The sequence below is a fragment of the Harpegnathos saltator genome, unplaced genomic scaffold, assembly GCF_003227715.2.
Source record: "Harpegnathos saltator strain DR-91 unplaced genomic scaffold, Hsal_v8.6 scaffold839, whole genome shotgun sequence".
Lineage (NCBI taxonomy): Eukaryota > Metazoa > Arthropoda > Insecta > Hymenoptera > Formicidae > Harpegnathos > Harpegnathos saltator.
Genome location: NW_020230692.1, coordinates 191,756 through 210,533, shown reverse-complemented (window position 1 = coordinate 210,533; position 18,778 = coordinate 191,756). Strand labels below are relative to the sequence as shown.

The following is an 18,778-nucleotide window of genomic DNA, read 5'->3' as shown; positions in this document are numbered from 1 at the left end:
GCTTCTCCAAGAGGAGTTTCACGGAATCGCGCGTTAGCCGATCCGAACGTAAAATACGTGCCTCCAGAGCGAGATAAATGTTGGACGAACGGAGAAATGCGGGGGCGCGCTCTCTCTCTCTCTCTCTCTCTCTCTCTCTCTCTCTCTCTCTCTCTCTCTCTCTCCCTCTCTCCGTTAAAATTGATATATGATGCACTGCTCACACAAATCACTGCTGTATACTTGTATTGAACTGCGTGGCTATAGATTGCTGTATTATTATATAGTTTACTACTAAGGCTGGAACCACAAAATTCTGTCAAATACTCTATTCTCTATGGGATTCGATCCCGGAGTGCAATAATTCTAACTCTAACTCTCTCTCTCTCTCTCTCTCTCTCTCTTCCTCTCTCTTCCGCCGAGCATGCAGCGCGTTATGCGCGTTGGCCAGAATAGCGTACGTACGTTACTACGTACGTGGACGAGGCGACGATCTGGCGGACGAAACAAGCGGAGGAAATTGCCGGTTAGTCGGCGACTCGATTTTTCAGAGCCAATAGCCGGTCGCGGATCGCCGCGCGGCGGTAACGCGAAAGGGACGAAAGAGCGGGGGCCGCCAGGGGGAGAAAAAGAGGAAAAGGGAGGTGCGAGCTGGCTGCATAGGACGGCTGTTGGAGGTAGCTCGGCGGTAGGAAATGAGATCTACAAGTGAGCGGACTGGACGCGGGTGCGCTGCCGAAATGCAATTTTCATCCGACTGCAGCCGCACTCCCTGCTCGCTCTCCCCCCCCTCCCCACCCCCCGTTCCAGCAGCCTGCCTCTTCGCCGCCGCCGCCGCCGCGGCGACTACCTGCTACGACTGTAGTCGTGCAGCGACTCTGCAATTCTCCCTGTTCTCTTCCTTCCTCGCTCGGCTGCTCGCACCCTCCTCGCACCCGGCCCTCCCCGATTTTTAGCCCGCGTCGTGCCGGCACTGTCCACCCCCGGTGGTATGTTTACCGGATTGATTGCGTCCGCGTAGACAAATAATCCGATATTACGATGAAACAATTCGCGCGATGTTGCGAGACACGCAGCGCGTTCTCACGCGGCGCGGCGCGGCGCGAGGGGGGAGGGGGTGCGACGGTCCGGTCGATCGATTTGCCGCGGATGATCGGCCGATGATGAGCCGTGACGCGTCGCGGCTCGTTTTTCCGACCGCCGATTATTTTTTTACGCCGGAACGACCGTCGCTACGCGCGAGAGGGGTAACGAAATTCGCGAGGACGGGGGGGAGCAGAAACGCGCGTACAGGAATTGCGGGGGCGCAGGACGAGCGGCGCAGCAGCGACGAGGATGGAAAGAGGAGAAACGGGGAAGCGAAACAGAAAAAACGAATGACTGGTTACCACTTCATCTCGAGCGCAGTCGAGCTGCGGCTAATTAATGCACTTTTGTCGGTTCGCACGAGCCCGCTCGCGCTGTGCACGACAGAGAGACGCGACGGAAAAAAGGGGTCGGCCTAGTGAGGAGGTTGAGGAGGAGGGAGGAAGAGAGAAACAGAAAAGTTCGCGTGTGTAGCAGGACGTAATAAAATTGCACGCCATGTTGTCCTTTTATAATATTCCGTGTGTTCCGTCACGCCACAGACGAAGGAATACAGGTCTAGCGGATGAAGGCAGAGTTTGCGCGCTCATGTGTGTGTCCTTGATGACGCAAAAGTCAGACGAAATAGGTTCGAAGGACAATAATAGAGGAAACTGCGACACATGAACGTCGCGGCGTTTCTCGAGAAATTTTCACGATAACGGCGTTCGATGTAAATCGCGAACGGGGGAGGGGGGGGGGTGACCGGTATTTCGGCAGGTTAGTTAAAAAAATGCAAATAATAGATTTGCAATTATATTGTACCGGCGAGAGCTTATGCATTAATTTGCGCCGTCCTCTGTATCCCCAGAAGATGAAAGAATTACGATAAAGTCGCAAGGAGGGAGTACGACGGCCAAAGTCGATTAAAATTCTTCAGCGACTCTGAAATTTATAAATAAATCGTTTTATAATTACTTCCTCTCCGCCCCCCCCTCTCCGTGCCCTCGTCATGATACATTCACCGTGAAAGGCACCGGCCCGCATTCTGAATGCAGATGCGTGTACATCGGGGCGACACGTCTTTCACACAGATTGACATCCATTATTCATGAATTTGTGTTTGATGTCTGCTCATCTGTAATTTCCAGCGGGCACATAAGCGCGAGATAAAGGAGGCGAAAAGTTCCTTCTTCGCTATATTCGGTGCTGACGAGAGTTCCCGGGAGATGACTCGGCAGTCGCGCCGACATTCCTGTTTCGCGATGACTGCGAAGGAATTCCGAGTGACCTCATTACCGTAACATCATGCGGATCTACAGCGGCGATATTTTTCAGAAACGTCTCGTCTCTCGTGACAGCTCGTGACTTATCGGGAACATTTACGCGGTTTACGCGGATGTTCGTTCATTAATGGCCGACGCGCGTAAGCTGTCTTAATAACGGTCTAAAAACGCGCGTATGATTCGACGCGTTGGTCACACACAAAACGAAATCGCGAGTGCACACGAGAGGCGACAACACAGCCAGCTGCTAATTATTCGGCCGGCTGTTCAAACAGTCGGCAGACGAGTCCGGCGCCAATGCTCGTAGAACATTGCCGAACATTGTCGAGCTTGCTCGGATAATCCTTTAGCGGAACGCGCTTGAGACATTTTCTCAAACGTCGCGGCCCATTTTTCCCGCTGAGCGGATATTTTCGTTTATCAGAGACGCGCGGAGAGCTGCAGACAGCCGACGCGCTGACGAGAGACCTGACGGCTTCCCGAGATGTGTCGCGCATGTTACAGAGGGTGACGCTGTTGAAGCTTCGTCCGACTCTTCAAGGTCCCGTCGCACCGTTCATTCGATTCCGCGAGCACAGCACGCGCGGCAATTGATTGCGCGAAGTGAAAACTGCCGGGTTCATCACGAGGTGCGGTAATTTGGTCTCGCGGTTTTAGCGTTGCTGCGAATGCCGCGAGGTCACGAGCGTGTTAGTTTTAATTTATTAGTCCTAATTTCGCTCCACTAGCCATTATGCGTGTGCTCGCGGCAGCTTTTTCCTGTTTTCCGTAAAAATATAATTGAAACAAAGAGGAACTCTCCGCATTCCCGCGCCGCGTTACCGACGCGGCAATAAAGTAAGATTTATGATGATTTATGGAATGACGGATTTTATCGTTGAAATTATATCGATATCGGAATCGAGCGCGCGCACACAACGCTACCTTCCGCCAGTTGTGTACTCATATCGCGCTGATTATCGGCCATCGCGCGTTTCAACGTAAACTTTCGTACACGCGCTCGCGATTCGATTACTGTACAGTTGAATGTCGCAGCGAAAATGTTTATCGGCTGATCGGGGACAAAGCGTCGACAGCGGATTACGGATTTAATCGGTTTCGAGGTGCGTAAAATCGAGAGCGAGCGTGCTCGAAAACGGAAAACAAGCCGAGCGAGTCCATTCACGAAAACGCCAATCGAAGCGAAGACCCGCGCTGCTCGCGCGAGACGTGCGAGCAGTTGAGGACGAAGTTACTCACGTTGGAAAGAAAGTGTCGAAAATACGCGTCGCGCTCGTGGAGAAAAGGAAAATCATGCGAAGAGCAATCGCGGATAATGAAGCATTCGACGCGGAGCGGAGTTTCCGCTAAATGTGCCGATAATTAAGAAATCGCGCGTCTCGAGGCAACGAACCGCGGAATATCGATTATGTCGACAATTTGGAACGGGAACAAGCCCCGTGTTATTCGCCGAGTCGGAGATAATGGAAGGTATACACACGGGGAGGGGGTGGGGGGTGGGGCGATGCGCGCATGCACACACACACACACACGCTCTTACTTGCGGATAATAACATCCCATTGTTGCCACGCGAGAGCTCACGAACGTCACTTTTGTTGTAACGGGCGCTCCGCGAGATTCCGCCGAGCGCGCGCGACTTCCCGCCGTTCTCGCGCTCGTTCGCTCGCGATTCGCCAGGAAGAGGATCAGCGCGGAATACTTACCAGAGGGCCAGCTGGTAATGGTGGACCGCGAGGTTCGGCTGCGACGTGTCTTTGAGGAAGTTGGCAAAGTTGTAATGCATCTTGGCGTTGTGGGGCAGGGACCGCAAGCCCGCTCTGAAACAAGGCGATTTGAGGTCAGGCAAGACCATCCTGCCGACCTCGAGACACGACCCTCACCACCCTCGTCATCCCGTATCTACGTTAGTTACGTTTCGCGACCCCGTACACAGCCAATCGGCGGCTGCACCGAGTTCGCGAGGCTCTGCAAGATTGGCAGCGCGCCAGTCTCCCTCGTTTAAGTCAGAACGAGGCGCGCTCGTCGCGAATGTCCACACACGACATCTTCGCGTGACGAGATGATTTTTGCCGTAATTGCGAGCTCCCGCGCGCGATTGCGTGCGTTAATCGTGAGCGTGAACGCGCGAGCGCCGGATTCCGAGTTACACTTGTCATGCACTTTGGAACGCGACGAATCGCTGCGCCGATCGGCCGGCTGCCGCCCGATAACGCGCCGAATCACCCCTCATCACGTACTTGATTAAAGTTTCCCTGGACGTCCAATCGTTGTTCCGGAGCACCGTCCTGAAACATCCCAGCGCCAGCAGAAGCACCATTCCCGTGGTGATCCAGCTTCTCCGTCGCGGCACGGCCGTCCAGCTCACCTGCATTCCGTAGACCACCAGGATGATCCATCCGACACTGCGAGAGAAACGGAGAGGGTGAGCATTCACCCGTTGCTCGTCAACGGCAACAATCGCTCACCCGAAAAAAAAGTATTCTATTTGTAAAGTGATGTTTCTCATTTGTACAGTAATTTTGCATATTCTAAGCGAAGCCTTCTACAGAGAAAGGATTTCGCTTTCGATAAAGCGATTAAAGTGAATCATTCGTCTAAAATTTATTAGATATTATTCTAACTGTTTTCCTCTTATTTCAAGAGGATTTCCTCTTGTATCAATTAATTTTCCTTCTGTATGAAGAGGAATATATTGATTTGAACGTCGACCTTTTTCATTCAGTCATGTTCTACCTCCAAACATGAACGCGAAAATAACCATATGCTCATGGGTCAGAATATTTGGAATGCTGTTTAAAAAAGGTATGTGTGTTGCTGTATAACATATAACAAAGATAATTTACCCATATTTGATCAGATAGTTTATAACCTATTGAAGTAAGAAGTTGAGTAATATACCGGTATATATTCTTTCTTTCAACTATGTTTCATACAATTGGTTATGATGAACATCTTTGTAGCTATAAAGTCCATAACAAAATTGATTGGAAATTTGTTTGTTATGATGATCTTGTTTCATTCGTGCTTACTTATTGTAGAACTGGAGCCAGAAGTACATCTATATATATATATATATATATATATATATATATACGAGGGCAGTCTGAAAAGTTTTCGGCCTAACAATGAAAGAAAATTTTTTTGCCGTGAGATATGTTTCATTTTTCAATATAATTCTCCTGAAACTTCAATACATTTATTCCAACGTCTTTCCAATAATTCAATACCATCATTAAAGTGTGTTTCCGGAAGGTTCTTTTCGCTCTGGTGTATACACGCAGAAAAAGGATTAGCCGAAGGAGCTAAAATACAGCTGTGATAGCTAAGATGTTTGAAATAGGGACAGCTAATGTCGTTGCTATCGAACCTAAATTTATTAGCTCTTCAAACTTATTCGTTGCGGTAAGTAAATATTAGCTGCTAGAAACAAATGACATGTAGCTGAATCCACTATGCTACCATATTCTTCGCAATATAACATAATAATATTTGCAGTATAAAGCTAAGAATTTTAACCAAAATTATATATTCTTCGTTATTCGTGTTAAGCAGTTTTAGCTACTTTAACCATCAATTTTAGATAACCAATAGCTGTAACTTTCTTAACTACTTATGCTAAGATGCGCTTTTGATTTTAAATAATAAAGTTATATTTTGTAATGAATACATTTTACCTCTGATAACCAATTTTTAGCAATGACAGTAAAACAGCTAAATTCGAACTAGCTACCGACATTTAGCTAACATCGCTAAATCATTTTTTTGCGTGTCAAGTGCTGGTCAAGTTTCATCAACAGTTATGAAACGACGCTTGAAATCCATTTTATTTTGCTTAAAACGATTAAAATGTGTCAAACACGCTTGAGAAATACGCATTCGAATGCGTTTTTGATTAATTGTTAGCAATTGCGGCACCCATCTTGCACAAAGCTTTTTCAACTGGTGCTACTACTCGAATGACTTGACAGATCGAATAAAATTTTACATGGGTTTATATCAGGGATGCCACTTTCCAATACAATTATAGTTTGACAGTTTCTAATGCCATGTATGTGTCAGGTCGAGAACTTTTCAGACTGCCTACGCATATATATACATGTATATTACTTTTCGCTATACGTTATAATAATTTTTTCAAATTAACTGGTATAACCCCAGTAAGAATAAAGTACAGTAAGAATAATCCTCTTAAAAAAAGATTAAGTAATCTGTGTACAAGAGGAAATTTATATTAAAATCAATAAGATTTGCATTATATAACATATAACATATAATCCCTCTAACTTTAAGAATAATGTGTTTACAATATATTCCTCTTAATCTTAGAAGAATCCTCCTGAGGCCATATATATATATATATATATATATAAGAATAAAATCCCCTAAAATTGAGATGATTCCACTTGTTTTGAAATTACTTTTTTTTGGGTGCCGTGACGATTCCACGGATATGTTTGACGCGATTACCTCGGCGTATACAAGACGCGTTCCGCGACGACGAAGCCCACGGTGACAAAGAGATTGGACGCGGGTAGGAACGGCAGCACCAGGAACATCCAACCAAGAACAAGAGGCGGATGCCTCTGTTGCTAAAAATAAAACGAGACGCATGATATATTACCTCAGACACTCGTCGATAAGCGGCGGTTTAATATCCTCGTTAAATCCGCCGCTTCAGCATCGAAATCTCTTTAAGCAAACTGCCGCGCAAGTTTCATCATCTTTCCGGGCGAACGTGCGCGATTAAAGTTTACGTTGTGCCGCGAGTTTATGCCGCTTTTACGCACGCGAACCCTCGGAAATGAATTTATGAAATTACGAGTGAACTCGCACTCGTAACTCATTACGTGAGCGCACTCGCGAGCTTGAAACGCGCAGCAAAGAGCGTTTCGGGGTCGTCGATATCGGCCGCGATTCGTCGCCGCCGCGACTTGTAGCCGTGAAGGCGCGGAAGGGCAGAGCCCGCGGCGGCGCGGCGCGGCGTGTCGAAAACAAAATGCTTGCAGAGAAAATAGATGGACCCATAAATAAAAATCAAATGACAAGTCGAGGTTGCGCGTAACGCGCTTTGAAACAACATTTGGACATCCAGCGCACCTTCGCGAGGAAACGGAATGTTTTCACAATTGCTAGGAGGAGTATAAAACGCAACGGCTAACGACAACAGGCATCAGTTTTCAAAGCTTCGTCGACGATGAAGATTTCAGTGATCTTGGCGTTTCTCTTCTTTGGGAATTTCGCATCGTCCGAGCCGCACCGGGTGCGGCCAAACGACAAAAGTGTGAAGGGTGAATCGTATCACGCAAATGACGGTGGAAGTGACAGTTCGAACTTCGCGCGAACGGAATCGTCGGACGAAGCGTCCAGTGGGAAAGACTGGGGAGGAGAAGATCGGCCGAGCTTCTGGCATCGAACGGTACGTCTAGACGCGCGTTAGCCGAGCGTCAAAAATTAGCCGAGGCTACGACGAGGTGTCGCAGGTTGCGCGAGTTGTCTGAAAAATTGTCCCGCGCGACGCTTACAATAAACGCTCGACCGCAATATTGTTTTCCAAAGTACGTGAAAACAGCTTTGCACACACGCGCGCTCACTTCATTCGGGGAATACGCGCGCGTATTAATGCGTATCTCGGCTTTTCAAACATAAAAATACCCATCGTAACTTTCCTGTTTGCGTAACAAAATAAAATGATAATACGCGTATGAATAATAAATCCCGACGCATAATCGCAACAGCCAAGCGAGCGTGAAATCTCGCCGAGTCGAGCCCGTACTTTTGTTTGCCGGGAGAAAAATCCCCTCGGATGATTCAGCCGAGATATTTATCAAAAGCAAAGCACGCTCTCTTAATTCACAAATGCGCTTTTTGGCCCGACCGGGCCGGGCGGTCGGAAAAATTGAGATGATAATGGGAAGTCCGATATATATTGAGAAACTATATCCCATCAAACGAAGAAGCGAAGATTCATCGGGTAATAACCATAATTCTTTCGTGAACATTCTTTCGTGGATTTAGGACAACACAAGGACGCTCGCCAGGCTCCTCGCGCCGGGAGAATCCGCCGCCGCCGACGAGGAAACGGAGGGCCACGGCAATCGCGCCAAGAGGGACTCCTCGGCTTTCCTGTGGGGCAACCCGTTCAGGAGCAGCGTGTCCCAACACTTGCTGAAATTGAGCGAGGCAAGCAGGAGCAACGTGCTGGGATCGGAGAAGGCGACCGTCGCCGAAGCGCTGAACGGCCGCGCCGCCATTCGCAGGATTCTCGAGCGGGCGAAAGCGAGAGCGGCCAAAGCCGTGCCGCACAAGGACCTGTACGACAGCGACGACTTCGGCAAATGGCTCTTGTCCGGATCATCCTTCGACACGAATATCTTTCGCCACTCGTCGCCGGCGCCGGAGCCGGCGGAAGCGGAAGAGCGCTCCGACGCCGAGGACTCGCGCCATCGCGCGTACTCGTCGAGCCTGCACGCGCCTCGTTTGACCCGTCTGTCGGATCCGACGAGTCGCCGGCATCGCCTTCGCGAAGGAGAACGCGCATCATCCGATGCCGCGGATATCCAGGACGCTTACGCCACGAGGTGGCCGCGACATCGGCAGCGTCTGTCGCCCGGATCGCGAATCACGGCGGAGAGCCGCGACGAGACGGACGGGATGTTCCCGAGCGAAGCCGCATCGCGCCATGCGCACCGATCGTTATCGCGTGAAGACGATACCGGGCTGCGCTATTATTTGCACGCATACGCGCCGCACATGCGCTTCCGTGCGACGGAAGGCGACACACCGCGCTGGAAACGCGTCGAGTGGACGCGCGGCGGCCTCGGAGGAGCTCGTGCGCTTCACTCCGCGGGCTCGCTGGAGTTCGAGCCGTCGGAGGATGACGCGGACGACGGCGACGACGACGACGAGAAGAGATTCGTATTTAGAAGGACGTACGAAGGCTTCGGAGGCGCAGAGGGGGGTGCTCGCGCCGGCTACGGGAAGAGTCATGAAGCTTCATCAGCGGCGGCGGATATCTACGGCATTAATCGCGACGGAGGCGAGGAAACGGAATTAACGGCGTCTAATCTGCATGGCAGGACAAAGCTGGGACGTAAACGGTATTATTACGGTATCGGGGATCGAGAGCGTTCCGTCTACGGCGACGAGGCAGACGCTATCGCCCGTGACGGCACAAGGAATCGCCACTTGGCGGATCTCGAGGCCGAACGCACGTCGCCTCGGGAGGAAAATATCAGAAAGGAAAATAAACAGCCCGGTGCTGAACGCTCCGCTATCTATCCCGCGACGTCGGCAGAAACGACCGAGGGCGTGGCGGAGGGAAAACAATCGGCGGACGCGTTAATAACGAGCATTTCCGCGGACACACCGGCGCGGAAGGCCGTCAACATCGATACCGAGCGTTATCGGCCGAGAGATCGGAACGCCGAAGCGACGTCGCTCTCGCCGAGCTCGCCCGACGAGGCGGCGAATAACGCAATCGATGATGGATCGGCCGCGGCAGGAGGGAGGAGAGCGACCGACAAGAGCGCCGACCATGGCGTCCTGCGAAGAACCCGGCCGGTAATTGACAATGATGCGGCGGCAGCGGGGACTGAGATGGATTTCGGTGGAATTAAAAATCACCTGCCGTGGGCTCGTTCATCGCGCTCGAAAACGCATCGGGCGAATCAGGGAGCCGCTATTGCGCACGCTATCGCGTCCGCGGACATGGGCGAGGACGCGCGAGGACTGAAGCGCGTAAATAAGCCGGGAGTTTCATCCGTCGGCAGAGACCACGGGAGTTACGATCTCGGGCGGAATGAAGAGGTCAATGCTGAGTCATCGGCGACCTCCTCGTCGCTCGGAAGCGAGCGTCGATACGACTTATTAAGAACCGCCTCGTCAGACGATTCACGCCGAGAGGACTACGCAGGTGGTAGGCAGGAGCACGCGGGGGTGAACGGGGGCGGTCGCGTCGCCGGCCGATATGGGACGTCGATGGAAACGATCGGTTCTCCCGATCGCAGCGGCGAAGAGTACGTGTTCATGCCGGAATTCCCGTTTTACGAGTTTCGCCTAGGATATAGGCCGTATCGGGTGAATTATTACGATTTCGACAGCGGGGAAGCGCGCGATGACGAGGAGACGGACGTCGGAGAGTCCAACGGAGATTTCAGAAAGGGTGATATTTATCGAGACGATTGGGAAAAGGAGGCGCTCTCCGATGACGATGAGACGTCGACAGTGTTCGCTTCGAGCGCACACAGATGGCCCAGCGGCCGCGTGGCCGATACGATCTTTACGATTTTAAACGATTCCTACGGCCGATATGGACGCGAGAAGCATGGCCGTTACGAACTTTACGATTTCAAACGATTCCTGCACGATATGTCGTGGTCGTTCGTTACGTCACACATCACCGACTGGGAAACTTGGAGAAGGTACATCGTGTACCTCTATTACATGTGGAAGTTGAAGGTCGAAGGGGAATCGGACGCGTCATTTGAAGATCCTGTATCCGCCGAGGACACCGGGGAGCAAGATAGCGCGATCGATGGAGAAATATCGTCAGGCAAACATGTGACGGACGAGGACAACCACATTCATCTGAGGAAACATGAGAAGCGGCTTCACGACGCGTGGGACTTTATGATAAAGAACGGCTTGACGAGGAATAAAATTAAATCAATCAAAGCTAAGAAGGAAAGAACGTCGAGAGAAGGAAAAGAAGGAGAAGGAGGGAAAGAAGCGATGAGCAGCGAGGATAATGCAAGCGACAAGAGCGAGGAACACCAAACTCTCACGCGTGCAAAAAGTGCGGACTCCACGGCAGGGTCGCGCAGCGATGAAGAAATAACTGACAACGACAGTCATCGTCCGCAGGACTCGCGGAAGTCGCTGTCATTGAAAGATTCCGCAGACGCAGACGCTGAGGCGAACGACGCTGACGACCCGCGCGGGAGAAGCGGAAACGTTGATATCGATACAAAGTGGAGCGCAGGAGCGACGGAGTCTGGAAATAATCTCCGACGCGTATCGACGTCTTCGACGTCTCGGTCGTATGCGCGATCGCGAGTGGACGAGCGTGCCGTTAGTAAGTCGGAAAATATCGGGAAAATTGTGACGCAAACGTCGGGTGAGAGGAATGAATACCAGGTCGGAGCCGATTCGTACGGCACATCGGCGACGTCTTCCGGGTCGACTGGCGAATCGCAGATTGGAAGGATGCACCGCTCGAAGGAGCAGTCGAGAATCGATCGGATGAACGCGGAAACATTAACAGAAGCGGCCGCGTCGAGCAGCGCGATAAATAAATCTCGGTCCAACGTGCGAGACGCGACAGTCGACTCTGTGTCATCCGCAAGAGCAACCTCTACGCAAGATGGGCAGGAGTCAGTATCGGAGAACGCGTCTTCATCTTCTACTTCCTCTGCCGAGGCTGAAGTCAGCAATTACTCGGCAAGCGCGGAGAACGTTCAGATGAGCGTTACAAATTCGATCGCGACGTCATCCGCGTCATCCGCGAAATCTGGGGCGAAAGCCGAGCAAACGAGGAACAATTCTAGGAATATTCAAGCAAGCGCTGATGCAAACACGTCATCGACAGCGGTGCTCTCGAATAATTCACGAAATGAATGGTCGGTATCATCTTCGATGTCATCGGAAGAATCTCGAGCGAAATCAGATTACCATCTGACTAATCGTAAAAATAGCGCTATTTCGAGAATATCGAAAGACCCAGCGTTATCCGACACTGCAGAGAAGGATCGTCGATCTCACTTGCAAAGATCGTTCTCTTCGTCCTCTTCCACAACGGAGGAATCGCAAGCGAGATCTCAGCAGAATTCCAACAGCGTTCAAAATAGCCGAATGAATGTCGCCACTGTGGAATCATCGATGGCATCGTCCTCGACTAGTGCCGAGAGCGATTACTGGTCTGATTCAGCCACATTCTCGTCGTCCGAATCATTGGAAGAATCGCAGCTACGCAGCTCGAGCGATGCTATTATTAAACTACAAAGAAGTAACGCTGAAGATCGGTCCGAATCGAAAAGTGCGTCGTCTTTGAAATCGCACTCAAAGAATAAATACAACTCGAGCGTTAGAGAAGGCGACGAGAAGAATGCTGTTAACGTAGGCGCGTCGTCGGAAGCGACGAGCTCCGTTGGTGCAAACGATGATCGTCAACAAGAGTCGATAAGTTCGTCGGCGTCGTCGTCCTCTGCCTTTGCAGAGTCGCGAATGGAAAACAGAAATACAAAGGGTTCGATGTCGAGCAAGATTTCCAGCAACGTTACCGACGACACGAGCCAACGTTGTTCAGCGACATCACAAGCAACGGCAAGCAAGGACGACCGGAGGATCCAAGAGGACCCGCAAACTATTAGCCGCAAATTTGCGACAGATACCAATGATAACAAACGTGAACGCGAAGACAACGCAGCGGAAGAAACGCGGTTTGTTGACTCAGAAAATAAGGGCGACGCGGAAGCGTCTACAAGCGATGAAATTATTGAAAAAGAAGAGAGCACGGGAGAAAATGCGTCAAACATGGCGGCGTCGACGACGACGACGGTGACTTCCACCGGCACTGGGAGCGCGCAAAATGCGACAACAACGTCCTCATCGATCGACTCGGAGGTGGAAGCGAGAACATACAGCGAAAATTTGAGCGAGCTGGAAAGGCGCGAAGCGGCGACCGGTAATTCGGCGACGTCGAGGGGATCGGGTGAATCTGACGATAACGATAGGAGCAAATTGCTGAGAACGTCGTCTGCGTCTAAATTGCACGGTGCTCTGACAGGGGGAAGGGACGTTGCACAAAACAGTCGGAAGTCAATGGCCGTGGCGAAAGCGTCAGCGGAGTCCACGGTTTCGAGCAACAATGTACGATCGCGGGGCGAATCGGCGGAGCAGTCGGCGTTATTTGAATTCTCCGAGGAAGCGCGCCAGGGACAAAGGAGCTCCGACATTCGTCGAGAAAAATCCGAAAGTTCCGCGAGCGAGGCAACATTTAATGCCGTTAACAACAGATGTCGGAGCGGCGCGCAGAAAGACGTATCGTCCGCTGTTTCATACAAAGAACTGCAGACGGACGGCAAGCTGAGACGAAGGAGCGGGGCAAGTACGGAGAATTCCGTAGAGACTTTGGAATCTGCGTCTCTCCTGCGGAATAACGAAGAGGAAAATGTCAAGCGAGCCTCGTCGTATGATTATCGCGACGACGAGCGAGAAGAAAACGAGATCAATTCCGGAGACAGGGTGAAATATCCGAAGGATGCGAGTAACGTTCACGAAGCGATGTCAACAGGATCGGCAAGCTCCGCTGTCTCCGATAACGCGAGCCGAAACGATCCGCTGAGAATACCGTCGGATAATCCACGCGCGGAATCGCTGCGGGAAAATCAGGATAAGTCGGATATTCATCCGGCCGCTGACGGGACCGAAATTACGTCCAGCGACGGTGGACAAGCACGCGGGGACACCCCGCGAAAGTTGGTATTTCCAAGTAACTCCGGTGACGAGGCGCGAATGACGCGCGGGGACGATTATGATGCTACAAAGAAATTAGCAACTGTCAACGGCGATGAGAAGTTCGAAGAGGTCAATTTGCGGGAAATTATGTCGCCTGGCGGGTCACGAGGGAGAGATAAAAACGTCGAGCGCACGACGGAAAGTGTCCAGGATGCGACTGATGGATCCACGTCAATTCACACGGGCAGCGTCGATATTGAAGGCGACCCTCGAGAGGACTCAGCCGCTGGCGTTCAAGACGCGGCTCAACTAGGATCAACGGCATCGGCTGATACGCGAGCTCGATCGGAATCGAAAGCTAAGTCGAGTATCTCGAGGGAAAAGCAGCTGATTACCACCGAAACTGGCGAAGCGCACGTTATCAACGCACAATGGCGCACGAAGCAACGAACAACATCCGCGTCATCGACGTCGTGGTCTTCGCACGCGGAGACGCAAAGTGAGGCGGAAAACACGTCGCGGACGGAAGCATCGGCGGAACTGGCAACAAGCAGCGGCAGGAACGGAAATTCAGCCGAGGGTGGCTCGATCCGAGAAGAATCTCTGCCGACTTCTCGGGGCTTCCGCAATTACGACGATCTGAAAGTGGACGATCCAAAAGACGCCGCGAGGGCAAAGGCATCAGCGGAAACATCAATTCCCGCCAGTTCTCCGACCGAAAGTCAGGATGACGCGAAGAAGCAGGCATCCGCAATGTCGTCGCAGCTGAAGCGACACGACTCGAACGTTCAAGAGGCAGCCAAGGCGACCGCCTGGACTGCGCTGCTGTCGACGCACGAGACCGAGTCCGACGGAATGCAAAATGCACAAAAGCGGAAGTTGTCGGGATTCGTAAGCGACGCCGTGGCGGAAGCTGCGGAAGTTACCGCGAGCGAGTCCCGAGAAGAATCAGCGGGAGTCTCGTCGGAGTCTGATTCGCGCGCGGAATCTCTGAGCGAGGACGAGCGCGGTTCAAACGCGGCCTCACGGCGAGGCCTAGCAACCGCGAGCGCGGCAGCGTCGGTCGATCCTGCTCGCGAAATCAAGGACGTCCTGGAGGAGAAGCTCGCGAGTGCCGCGGATGCGACTGCGTCGGCGAGAGAAACGAGCGTGATTACGGACGAGTCAGGCCAAAGTGCCGTGACGACGACGACGACTACATTGTTATCCAATTCACGCGCAGAGGCGCGGGCTTTCAGCGCCACGAAGGACAGCGTCCTGAGAAGGGAGGGTGTCGTTAACAGCGTGCGAGCCGCCGCGAATACCGCGACATCCGGCGAGACAATGTCCTCGAGGAGCGTGCAGGACTCGTCGAAGACAATCTCGCACGACGAGTCGCGAATGGACAGCACGCGCACGTTGAATGCAGCGGAGAGCATTGAAGAGACCGTCAAGGCGAAAGCGGCGTCATTAGTATCAGCGGCCGCCGCTGGATGGGGAGAACATGTAGGTAACTTGATGAGGGAACAATCGAACGCGGATCCTCGGAATCGAGGGGTGACAACGACCGAGAAGAAAGACCCGCGTAACAGCGAGGTCGCCGAGGCGGCGGGACAAGCAACGAGCAGCGAAGTTAAAAACGATCCTGAAGAGAAGAACGAGCGTGAATCGAGACTTCCTCAAGAGCAGCGTTTAATTACCGTGAATTACCCAACGGCGTCATCCTCCTCGGAGACTTTCAGTCACGCTGACAGTATTCAGGAGAATAATGTTCAGGACACGGCAGAAGAATTCCTCGCGACCTCGTCGAGTGATTCTCGCGCAAAGTTCGACGTGCAGGGTGAAGGAGATCGTGCGAGTGCGAGCGCAACAGCGCGGACAATGACTTCCTATGAATTCGGGGACACGGAGGCGGATAAATCGCTCCAAAGGACATCATCATCCGACGCGGACGCGCAAGCGACTGCTGAGACTACCAACGACCCGAGTGCTGTTGCAGAAGCGAGAAGAGAAGCGGCAGGAAAAGGCTCGGTCGCTGGAAAACACGCGGGTCTGTCCGACTTATTGAGCGACGCAGCCGCGAGAATGCGAACGATTTCTCGCGAAGACGTAATTAGACGGAGTCTTTCGCAAACGTGGTCGAGCGCGCTCTCCGAAGCGCGAGAAGTCGAGAGCGCGACCGCGAGAGTCCTGGCTGACTACGAAAGCCGCTCCGGGACTGGAAGCGGCGATCAACGCGATGAGCAAGGAGACGCATCCTCATCTGGTATTCGGGACAGCCGACGCGACGTAATGAAATCGACGTCATCAGCGAATTCTTACGCAGCGGCGCGGACCACGAGCGAGGGTATCGCTGAAGGAGTCGAAGGAGTTCGCCCGAGTGGCTGGCTGGTTACAACGTCAGACGCTGCCGCTTGTACGGAAGAAAGCGCACAAAATAAGGATAAGTTGAATGCTTCGCGACAAATTGGGGAAGTTGCTGTCTTCGCGGAGACGTCGGGGGGAGCGGCAGCCGCCGCTCGCAATATCGAAAGCGAGCAGCGTGAGGAAGCGGGCGGGTATCAGGGTGGCTTAAATGTCGCGACGAAAGTCCGCAATACGTCGGCCGCTGCCTCGGCCGAGACAATTACGTCGATGAAGACGGAGAACGAGAGTGAGAGCGAGGCCGCTTGGAGTGACGAAGTAGCGGCGTCGTGGTCCGACGGAGCGGAAACGCGAATAAAAAGCGACGTCTCGCGCGATTCGGCAGCGCGGAGTTCAGCGACGTCCGCAACGTCATCTGCATCCGCGTCCACCTCGGACGTCCTGGCTACGAGTCTGAAGGCGAGATACCGTCAGATCGGTAATGGAATGTCGGCGATCGTTCCGCCGTCGAATGAGCTACACCTTTCCTCGGGAGGAGCCGCGCTGTACCCGTCGCGCGAAATTAGTAAATGCGATGAGAATGTCGAGACTAGAGAGTTCATTAGCGAGGCGACCAGCTTGCAGCAGGTAAGCAAGCAGCGCGATATCAACGCTCTGGTAATCCATCTCTCGCGGGGGAGGGGGCGTGATAAATGATGCCGAGGTGATCTATACTTTGCTCTACATCTCTCTCTCTCTCTCTCTCTCTCTCTCTCTCTCTCTCTATTCTTCTCTCTGTCTGTCTTCCTCTCGCCCTTAAATGGCACGAAAAGTTGATCCATATTAACATCCAGTGTATTGCATTTAATGGAATTTTAAATCGTTGCGCTTCTCGAGCGGATTATATTTTTAAGCGGCATTACTTTCAACAGATGCTGGAGAAGCAACGGGGCAGCGAAATCCTGCTGATGAAGAAGAATCCCAGAGGACCTGTTCAAGTAGCGAGCCTCAAGAACAGCGTGCCGCCGCTTGTAGCGTATCGACTAATTCCACGGGAGGTGTACGAGAGAATACGAGCGATAATCGCGAGCGAGCGAATCTTTTGCGCCAGCTGCGCACTCTCGAGCGCTTAAAACGAGCAACACTGTATAATTATATCCTATACGCACCATGTCGTCGATCGACAGAAACTAATTTAACGGGAGATTTTACGTAGATAGAAGGACTTTCGCAGGCGTAGACTGTTTTGTGTTTCAACACGCCGTTGCGCGTATCGTAAATTGCGCGACTCGCCGCACCGAAGAGAAATCGCCATTACAAATATCGTAGACGCAACTCCGACACGCGGCGTGGCGCGTCGTCATCGATATATATTTACCATCAGCAATCTATTTAATACGACTGTCATCGTTTGTATCGCATTGTAAATAAACATCCACCGGATAAAATCTCGAGGAAAGCGCCGCCGCACCGCCTCTCTCCCCGCGCCCACCGCCCCACGCAGATACGAAGTTTCTGCTTAAAGACATAATTCCAATATTCCGCTGAAGTTTTCTCCGGCTGGATACTGCGAGATTAAAGTTTATGTCGGGGTAAAAAAAAGCAAGAGAAAGCGGTGGCGGCGAAGAAGAAGAAGAAGAAGAAGAAGAAGAAGAAAAAGAAGAAGAAGAAGAAGAAAATCTATAAGTTTCGAGACATTCGCGAAAGCCGAGAGACTGCGCCGGGTATTATAGGCAGCCCGTGAACATGTACTGTATACACGGAAGGCCGACGATGAAATAGGAAGCAACCGCGCTTGTAAAAAGATTTTCCTCCGCGGGCAGCCACGTAAACGCGTCGAGCGTTCAGCGCGGGAGAGCAAGGATGACCTCGTTCGCCGAAGAAGACGTTCGTTTCCGCTCGGTACCCGCGAAGAACCGGATGACCGGCGCTGCCGCCGCCGCCGCCGCCGCCGGCGGCGGGTAGAGAAGTGTGTGAACGGCGGCGTTAAAGCTGCAGATACGACCTCTTTGAGGAAAAGTGGCCGCGCCGACGTGCACGTAGCTTAAAGAGGTCATTTCGCCGAAGGCTCGGCTCCGCCGGCGTTGCCGATGGATGAATCGGAAAGCGCGGCGGATAGCGATGCGGTTTACGAGACGCGCTTAACGTTTGACTTAGAGACTCGCGCCGTGTGATTACTACGGGAGTTCTTTTACGACTCTCAAGCCCCGGCTGGTACAACTTCATCGTCATCGGCGGCGGCTTGGTCGGCGGAAGCGGAGGCGCGGAGAGCGTTACGTTCCTCCTCACGGCCTCCCCACGGCGGAAACGTTTAATCGCGGGATGACATTTCGCAGACGATAACCGCCGGGGCTATTCCGCTTTACGTTCGCGTAAGATCGCCGATAACGTCGGCGAGTCTGTCGCGATACCGGCGGCTCTTTGAAAAAGGCTCACTCTCTTCGCGCGACGTTCACGGGACGCTGGAATAAAGCGGCGGAATGCGCGATATTAGGAAGCCTCTTATCCGAAGGACGCATGACCTGATTTCCCACGCGACGCGCTGGCCGACAAGAACGACACGGTTTTTCCCGACCGGAAAGGGGGCAGGGGGGGGGCCGGGGTAGCTGTTCGCTCGATGACTTCCGAAACATCGCATCCGGCAATCTCGCGCGAGAAGCTTCCGGAGCTC

The 18,778-nt window shown here is 52.3% G+C and overlaps 2 protein-coding genes across 4 annotated transcripts in view; one reads left to right on the top strand and one right to left on the bottom strand.

Moving 5' to 3' along the window:
- LOC105185998 (transmembrane and TPR repeat-containing protein 1) overlaps positions 1-18,778 on the bottom strand; it is a 190,477-nt gene that overhangs the window by 28,106 nt on the left and 143,593 nt on the right. For all 3 annotated transcript variants that reach the window (XM_025307220.1, XM_019842724.2, XM_025307219.1), the window contains 3 exons: positions 6,799-6,920; positions 4,569-4,733; positions 4,035-4,148 (listed from right to left, as the gene is read on the bottom strand). In XM_025307220.1, coding sequence (XP_025163005.1) covers positions 4,035-4,148; positions 4,569-4,733; positions 6,799-6,920 — 401 coding nt within the window. The remainder of the gene's footprint in view (positions 1-4,034; positions 4,149-4,568; positions 4,734-6,798; positions 6,921-18,778) is intronic.
- On the top strand, positions 7,494-18,765 carry LOC105185997 (serine-rich adhesin for platelets). The gene is made up of 3 exons (XM_011145915.3): positions 7,494-7,747; positions 8,347-16,755; positions 17,040-18,765. The coding sequence occupies exons 1-3, from the start codon at positions 7,526-7,528 to the stop codon at positions 17,238-17,240; spliced, it is 8,832 nt and encodes a 2,943-aa protein (XP_011144217.3). The 5' UTR covers positions 7,494-7,525; the 3' UTR covers positions 17,241-18,765.